This window comes from Tenrec ecaudatus, chromosome 2, assembly GCF_050624435.1.
Source record: "Tenrec ecaudatus isolate mTenEca1 chromosome 2, mTenEca1.hap1, whole genome shotgun sequence".
Taxonomy (NCBI): Eukaryota; Metazoa; Chordata; class Mammalia; order Afrosoricida; family Tenrecidae; genus Tenrec; species Tenrec ecaudatus.
The window spans coordinates 200,629,363-200,638,587 of NC_134531.1; the positions used below are offsets into that span (position 1 = coordinate 200,629,363).

The window sequence follows — 9,225 nt, forward strand, 5'->3', positions numbered from 1 at the left end:
CCCGGAGCATTCAGGATTTAGAGCTCTCCGTGCTGGGCGCTGCAGGACCACCGTCCACTGTGCGCAGCCTTTTCAGGGCTCAAAGCTGTGTGAAGCCAGTCTGCTACAGTGTGTCCGAGTGCTGCCTCATCTGTGCGGGCTGAGACGCAGAAAACAGGTAAGGGATTTTCACCGCAGAAAGGTTTGGATTGTTGTAGCAGGAAATAAATTTACTGTGGGCCACAGTGTCAAATGCCGTTCCCTTGGGCTGTTTTAGTTTTGGTGGCGATTCTGGTTAGATTCTGAAATTGCAAATCTCGGGAAATTAGTCCATTTTATCAAGGTGAGTATGGCCTTTTCAAATGCTCTATCTACATAGAAAATTAAATAAGCAAATTGGCTAGATAATAAAACTTTAGCCAGTGGAAAGTAATCAAGAAAAAGATCTTGTGAACTCAAAAGGTAATTTAGTTTTCTCCAGGCAATAATTGCTTATCTTGGCAAGAACATAATCGATTATCTTTTCATGTGTTTACAAATAAAACTACAAAATTAGATTGTGTGCTTAGACTATTAGCCCTTATGCAGGTAAGCTGTATATCATAAGAGTCAGGTTTTGTTTTCAGCTTGACTTCATGAGTTTCAAATGGATGATCAGCAGCGCTGTTACTGAGAGAAATTTGGGGCATGAAATCTTCTTTCTAAAATAATCAATTTATGTGGATTAAAAAATAATCTTATGATTCTTGAGTGTTAACTCAATGATATCAGGCCAGTACTTTGCAGTAACTTGCTCTCAAACCAAGATATATGTAACCAGTTTTACTTGAATTAGCGGCAAAAACTCTAGAAATGTCAGTGGTGTCGTCAGTGAAGGAATTGTTGAGAAAATATGTGAGCAAACACTGGAAGCAATGAGGAGTGAGCATGTGGACATTCTAGGAATTAAATATATGACGTATGAAGCAAGGGAGTCAGACTCTGAACTCTAAACGGAAGTCAAGGAAAACAGTGCTGGGAGCAAGGAGGAAAGGAGAGAGAGGTGACAAAAGCATTTTGAAGACCATAGGGCTTCAGGAATTTGGCTATCTCTGTAAAACCTGAAATTGCTGTGGACTTTGAAGTGTAGAATAATACTCTATGACTTGCCTTAACATATTCACTATGGCTGCTTTATTGAGTATTTATAAACAAAGGGCAGGGTGGAAGCAGAGAGGTCCACCAGGAGACTATAGAGACACTGTGCTAGAGACAATGACACTTTGGGAGGAATCAAAATCATGTTAGTTGTCAGCACTGATCCAATACTGAATATATTTTCAGGTGAGAGCCATCAAATTTTGTCGTAAGTTAATATGTAAAGCCTGGGAGAACGAAGAGTTAAATTCAAGGTTTGTGGCCAAAACGAATGGGAGGAAGGAGTGGCTTACTGATGAGATGTGGAGGACTTCAAGAAGTCTGGCTTGTGGGTGACATTTCTGTTGCCTACTCAACATGTAGGTACACATTTTAAATAGGGAAGTTGTCTACATGAGGCTTATATTCAAGTTTGAGGAATACATTTGGGTATGTTTATCAGAAAAGAAATGGTATAATTCTGCAAACTCTAGAAAACTTATGACATTGCAAATTTTCCCCATATAAATGCAAATTAGTATTGTCAGCATAAATACAAATGATTATTGCCCTATGTACCTTGAGAAGTTTTGCATCTATTGAAAATTCACTGCAACATTTGTGAAATCCTTTTTTGTGGCTTATTGCATAAATTCTTCATTAACTGGTTGTGTTGTAACTTCTTATTGGTTTCCTTGTTAAATAGCAAATTTGACAAAATCTTAAAAATAAAGTTAAGATATTAGATAATATTATAAAGGAAATGAGGATATAGAAGTACTAAGATTCAAGGTCATTATATGGGCCAGTTATCAAATATGGAAATGTTAAATAGTAAATAAATGAAAACAAGCCAGATATGTAAGTATGTAATCACAGAAGTCAAATGACAAAAATCCATCATAGAAAAAAAAGGAGAAATAATTTGTTCAATGCTGTGCAAAGATGGAGATGATTAGTACTTTGAAGTGGATGACTGATTTTATAACATGAGGGGCAATGGTGACATTGTAGTCTTGAGGAATAAAACTTCCATTGCAGTAGATTTTAGCAAATGGGGGAAATAGAGACATCTGGGAGGTAAAATGCTTTTAAGGAAGAGAAGCATTTTAATAAGAGAAAGCAAACACATTCAGGAAGTATTTGGTGACTGAAGAGGCATGAATCCGTGTTTTGATTTTCCTCCTCTTTTTAAAGTTAAGAGAAAACCAGCAAGTGGACACATTAAATGATCCAGCAAGGGGTGAAGGCAGAGAGGGAGAGGCTTCTGTTGATTACAATAGTAATAAAACCTATGTGTTAGGCTGGGTTGACTAGAGAAAAAAATCCAGACTCATTCATTTATGTATTAAAAAGAGCTTTATATCAAGAATTATATATATAATATATATAAGAATTATATATATAATTATATGTATATAATTCTTGGTATAAAGCTCTTTTTAATATATATAAATATTAAATATATATATATCATCTCAGTCCAACTCAAGTACATAAATCCACAACTGGTTCATATGTCTGATATTAGTCCCTAAGTTCCTCTTCAGATGCACACAGCCACATGCAATGGTGCAGAATGCAGGAAGATCACAGGCTGGTGGGTGCAAAGTCATGTGGACCCAATAGTGGTGGCTCTGGCCACAATCAGGTCTTCTAGCAGGAAGGTGAAGCTAGAGAGAGAGGGGCATGTTCCTAGAACCTTTTTTTTATGAGAGACCACTCCAACAAGGAGACTCTATGAGACCTTGACCTGATTGAGAAGCTAAACTCTACCCCTGCACTTTTATATATCTTCAAGTTGACATGGAATTAAGTAATTACTACAACCTAAAGTATCTTCCAATTCTTGAAATGGTGCGGCACTTAGTGTGCGCTGCAGGGATTTGCCTAAGTGTTTGAGATAGTTCATTCATAAGGAATTTTAGAATGAGTGTGCTATTGCTAATTCTGATATAGTGGACTTAAACCATGGGTTCTATGGATAACAGAAGAAAATGCTGTGTAGTTCTTCCATTTTCAGGACCATTGATGTTTTTTTCCATTGTTATGACTATTGTGTCAATCCATTTCAGAGAGGGTTTCCCTTGTTTTCACAGAACCTCCAAGTTATCAACAGTGTGTAGTGGTTGATGGGGGAATTAGTGATCTGTAGCTTGCTGGCATTTCCATTGGAGGACTTCAGTTTTCAGTCTTTTGATGAGAGTTCAGGTAGAAAGGCACTGGTGGAAGTTAAAAAAAAAACAGTAGTATTTATGAAATAGTCATCTTTCTCCTGTGAAGTTTGGTGGTAGGTTTAAACCTTTGATTCTTTTGTTAGCTGTCCAACGTTTATCAAGCAGAGACACCAGAGCTACATAATATGATTTGAAAAGTGAATAGGAGACATGCAGAGTGATGGCTCTGTAGCATTGAGGACAGCCTCAATGTATTTATCATAAATCTTAAAATTGACAATATGATGTGTTTTGGTTTTGTGTGTGTTTCCCCTAGTTACCCCAGTTGTATCAATGCAAATGGGACATTGACTTTAAACAGAATTGAATTTGACTAATTAAGTAAATGATCAAAGGAGTGATGATATTTTAAATTTAATATATGTACAAGTGATTACAGAGGTGAACCCTGGTATTTACCAGGCCTAGAAAGAACATTAGTCAAGTGATGAGTGGGTTAACTGAGGCTTCTTTCTCTGTGTCTTCCTCTTCGCTCTTCTCTTTGTCTTCCTCTCATTGTCTAGGTTTCACACACAAGCACACACTCATGAACGAGTTGATAAATGTTTTCAAGTTTTCAGTAAGAAATATACTTTATATTCCTTTTCAGACCAAGTTCACATATGAGAAAAGTACAATCACTATTTTCTAATTCTCTTTTCCTAATCCACCTATACAATGAAAGTAAAGTGTTTGTTGCTTTTTCATTAGAAGAGCAAAGAAAAATTCCACAGAGGCTGACCAAAACTGATTTAGTTTTTGCTAATGCAGAATTCACAGAGATGTATCAGAACTTGACTACCACAAATAAGAATCATTAAGAAGTTAATCTGGTATTTGGTTTTATAAACACCTAAGGAGCCCTGCGTGTGTAGGGATTACTTATTGAGCTGCCAACCACAAGACTGGCAATTCAAAACCACCTGCTGAGCTGCTCCACCGGAGAAAAACTAGGCTTTCAACTCTCTTACAGAGCTCCAGTCTCAAGAACCCACAGAGACAATTCTACCCTGTCCCTTAGGGTTGTTGTGAATTGGCATTGACTCCATGGCAACGTGATTGGTTTGGTTTTTGAGTATATTCTGAAAGCTTAGTTGTTGTTAGTTTCTATGTTTGATTTTTAATCTGAGTTCTTTTATCTTAAGAACCTAGACTTTTTTAAAGTTTCAGATAATCTGAACTAATGGCCCTACTGAAATTTCCTTCCCTGATCTAATATCTGCATTCAATTTTAAAATGTGTTGTTATGAAAGAGAAATTAAATTAAATTAAAATATCATTGAAGTGTTATGATCTTTGTCCCATAAAAAACTATAGCTAAAAAAATAAGATTACATTTAAAGTTGAATAGAAAAGCTATTAAAATTTATCTTTGACATTCCAAATACTGAAAATAAAAAGTAATTCATATTCTAATGCATTTCATGCTATACTTTTTTCAATTTTATTTTCCAAAGGCAATGGAACCCAAGAATGTATCCGCTGTCACAGAATTTCAGCTGCTGGGATTCCAGAATCTTCTTGAATGGCAAACTTTGCTCTTTGCTATCTTTCTGATCATTTACTTCTTCACGGTCATGGGGAATGTTGTCATCATTGCCGTGGTGAGCCAGGACCAGCGACTACATCTACCTATGTATTCATTCCTGAAGCACCTCTCTTTTCTGGAGATATGGTATACCTCCACCACTGTGCCACTTCTCTTAGCCAACTTACTTTCCTGGGGCCAAGTCATCTCCTTCTCTACATGCATGACCCAACTTTATTTTTTTGTCTTCTTTGGGGCTACCGAGTGCTTCCTACTTGCCATGATGGCCTATGACCGATACCTGGCTATCTGCAGCCCACTCCACTATTCTTTCTTGATGAGTTCTGAAATCTGCACCAAGTTGATAGCTACTTCTTGGTTGACAGGGGTCGGAACAGGTTTACTTCCTTCCTTGATGATTTCCAAATTGGACTTCTGTGGACCCAACCAGATCAACCATTTCTTTTGTGACCTCCCTCCCCTTATGCAGCTGTCATGTTCCAGCATTTATGTCACCGAGTTGGTCATTTTTTTCCTGTCAATTGCTGTGTTGTGCATTTGCTTTTTTCTCACACTTGTGTCCTATGTTTTTATTGTATCTTCCATATTAAGAATTCCTTCCGCTTCTGGCAGGATGAAGACATTTTCGACATGTGGATCCCATTTGGCTGTTGTCACTATCTACTATGGGACCATGATCTCCATGTATGTCCGTCCCAATGCCCACTTGTCACCTGAAGTCAACAAGATAATTTCTGTCTTCTACACTGTTATCACTCCATTGCTTAACCCTGTTATTTATAGCTTAAGGAATAAAGATTTTAAAGAGGCTGTTAGAAAAGTGATGAGAAGAAAGTGTGGCATATATGCAGTAAGAGTCAAAGGAAGTATCTTTATTCGGTAAGAAAATGATGCTCAAAATACAAAATGATGACGTACAGGAACAGTGAGGGGCAGATTCAGAACCTTGAAATCTGGGTTTCATCTTCTGTACATATATTGTACATTAATTCACAAAAGTAAAAATGAAATAGCTTCCTCAGAGTTGCTGGCCAACAACTGGTCAGGAGATAAATTGTCTTTATCAAATTACTTGGAAGCGATTGTTTCTTTATATACCTTGTTTCATCTTTTGAAGGCAACCCGTAAAATGCCAATGGTTCAGGATTGTGTACATATAATTTCTAGATTCCACTACAAGATATGCCTTGTGTTCACATAGCCATATGTACAGAAAACAACACATCCTTTAAGTTGTTTTATGAGAGTATCCTTGTAGACTCAATCCCAGTGGCATTGGTAATATTTATATATTTGTGGATTGAATGATAAACAATGGTGTTTGAAATATGTGTTGGCCTAAGTTTTCTCCTAGTGATGATAAATAACAAAGAAAATTTTTGAAGTGCCAAACATTTACTTATAGACGTAAACTTTTTAAACATTTTGTTAATGTTGAAAAGGAAGGAAGGAAGGGAGGGAGGGAGGGAGGGAGGGAGGGAGGGAGGGAGTAAGAAAGTGACAGAGAGAGGGAGAGAAGAAGGAAGGGAGAAAGGAAAGTTCAAAGTATTATATGTCATTTATGAGTCCTGGGAGGCAGAGGGCATACATTAAAATAATGAAATCGCTGGGGTTTTTTTTTGTTGTTGTTAATTAAGCCAATACTTAACACAACTTCTACTAATCCTGTCCACTATTTTATTCATTCATTCCATAAATATTTTAAATGTCTGGCTCTGTGCCAGGTCTAGCGATATAGTCTAGGTTGCTGTATTGGTTGGGATGTATCAATAAAGAAAACCAAGAAAATCTCAACCATAATGGAACGCCATCAAGGACTGGAATATGTAATGTACTATCAATGGAATAAGTTATTATTGTCTATGTGTGATAATTGCCTTGAAAAAGAAATAAATTGAGAGCTGGCTCATGGAAAATAGAACCCACTAAAAAGATGATGCTGACTCGAGTTGATTCTGACCCATAGTAACCATATGTAGGATTTCCAAGGCTATTTATCTTTATGGGAGCAGATGGTCTCATCTGTCTTCCATGACACTTCTGATGGATTTGAACTTCTAGCTTCTTGGTTCATAGTCTAGTGCTTACCCAACAGCGCCATCAGGTTTCCTTGAGCATAGTACCTAGCTTCAGGCTTACTATTATCAAATCAATGCTGACTCATATTGGCTCTTCATGAGTTTCTGAGACTGAAACTTTACAAGAATAAAATGCCCAGTCTTTCTCCCAAGGAGCTCTGATGTTTTTGAATTGCCGATCATGTAGATTACAGCCCAATGTGTAACCACTATACCGCCAAGGTAGTACAGTGAGGTCTAATTCAACATGGTGGGGGGGGTTTTATAAAACTTTTCTGTGTTGAAATAGTGTTCAACTTTTTTTAAAAGATGAATAAAGTTAAATGAATGGTGCAGGCAGAAATCATAAGAATGTGAGAATAAAATGCTGAAGAGCAAGATGGGTGGGAAGATGTGAAACTGGGGAAAAAGAAAAGAAAAAGTAGGAACTAGTCTATGTAGATGATTAAAGACTGCTGTGGTTTGATATTATGCTTCAAAAATAAATGTTAGTGTCCTAGTCCCTATACCTATGCATTCTATCTTGTTTGGGAATAGGATGATTTCTATTGCTAATGAGTCTGCAGGGGGCAGGGCTTAAACCTAATCACATTTGAGATTAAAAAATGAGCAGATGAAGAGCAGAGAACCCACTCACAATGCACATATAAGGACGAGAGAGGTGCACTGTGAAGATCTCTGCAGGAATGCCCATGTTGTGCACAGAGAAGGATTTCCTCCACAGTTGACAAAGAGGATATTTGCTCTAAAACAGTTGTTGTTACTAGGTGAAAGTCAGTCATTTCTGAGTCATGGCAACTCCATGTACAACAGAAGGACAAGCAACCTGGTTCCGTGCTATCTTCACAGTTGTTCCGTGTTTGAGTCCCTTGTTGCAGCCACTGTGCCAATCCATCTTGTCAAGTGTTTCCCTCTTTTTCACTGAAATCTCTACATCTTGTCCTCTTCTAAGGACTGGTCTCTCTTGACAACATGTCCAAAGTATAAGAAATGAAGTCTTGCCATCATTGCCGCTATGGGGAATGCTGGTGATATTTCTAAGACAGATTTGTTTGTTCTTTTGGCTGACCATGATAGTTTCAAGATTCTTCAACAGCACATAATTCAAATGAATCCGTTCTGCAGGCCTTCTTATTCAATGTCCAGCTTTCCCATGCATATGAGGCGATGATTCTCAAAACTTTAAAGAGGTCATTTGCAGTAGATTTACCCAATGAAGCAAAGCCTTTGATCTCTTGGGTGCTGCTTTCAGTGCTGAAAACACTTGGAAGCAGCAGTCTCTAAAGCTGGTGGCCTTTGATTAGGGCTTCAATCCTCCTGAAGTGAAAGTGAATACACTCCTGTTCTTTAAACCCAAACACTTGTGATATTTCTGTTATGCTATCACATAAAAGAGTCCCTGGTGCCATAATGGATTACCCATTAGACTTCCTGCCACAGGTCAGCAGTTGGAAACCACCAACTGCTGCCCAAGAAAAAGATGAGGCTTTTTACTCCTATAAAGATTTACTGGCAAACCAGCAAAGAAGCACCAGAGAGTCAAGCATACAAACTTGTCAGGTGGCTTCTCTCTCTCTCTTTCTCTCTCTCTCTCCGATTAATACATTTTTTCTATTGAAGGAAAACTCATTCTGCATCTCTCAAAATAAGTCTTTATGCTTTTGAAGATAAGAGCCTGAAGCTCCAGTAACATAAGTATCAAAGCTTTCACTTTGCATGAAACCAACTGACTATATCACATGACCATATCTGACCTCCTCTGATTACTCAAAGGAGGAAAGTTCCACTCTACCCAACTGCTGTAAGGCAGAGGTCAGACAAGCCTTTCCTCACCATCTTCATGATTTGTTTATCTAGCACCTAACTCATCATGTACTATAATGGACTTGGCTGGGTTGTCTAGACAACCAAAACAGTGACACACATATATGCATAGGAAAGAGATTTATATCAAGAAGTAATTGTATATTAAGAAGGCATCCTCATTCAACTCAAGCCCACAAGTCTAATGCAAGCCCAGGCGTTCTTCAGACTCATATATCAATGCAGGCCAATGACATAGAAAGTTGAGGTAGGATGCAGGAAGATCACAGCTCCTCAGTGGGTGCTGAGTCATATAGATCCAAGGTCAATGGAAATATGCTGGATGTTGACAGCTCTCAGGTTCAGGTAGCATATTTGGTGCCCCTCCAACCTACACGCCAATACATTCCCAGCAAAAGGGAAGGTGGCGAGGCAGAGAAAGAGAATTACCAGTGTCTCAGACTCTTATATAAAAAGGTGAGTG

General features: G+C 38.0%; 1 protein-coding gene across 1 annotated transcript; it reads left to right on the forward strand.

Annotated features, from left to right (window-relative positions):
• The first annotated feature begins 4,771 nt into the window (after positions 1-4,771).
• Positions 4,772-5,743, forward strand: OR11L1 (olfactory receptor family 11 subfamily L member 1). Its single transcript, XM_075543287.1, has one exon. It carries the CDS (start codon positions 4,772-4,774, stop codon positions 5,741-5,743), a length of 972 nt encoding a protein of 323 aa, XP_075399402.1.
• Positions 5,744-9,225: the final 3,482 nt, after the last annotated feature.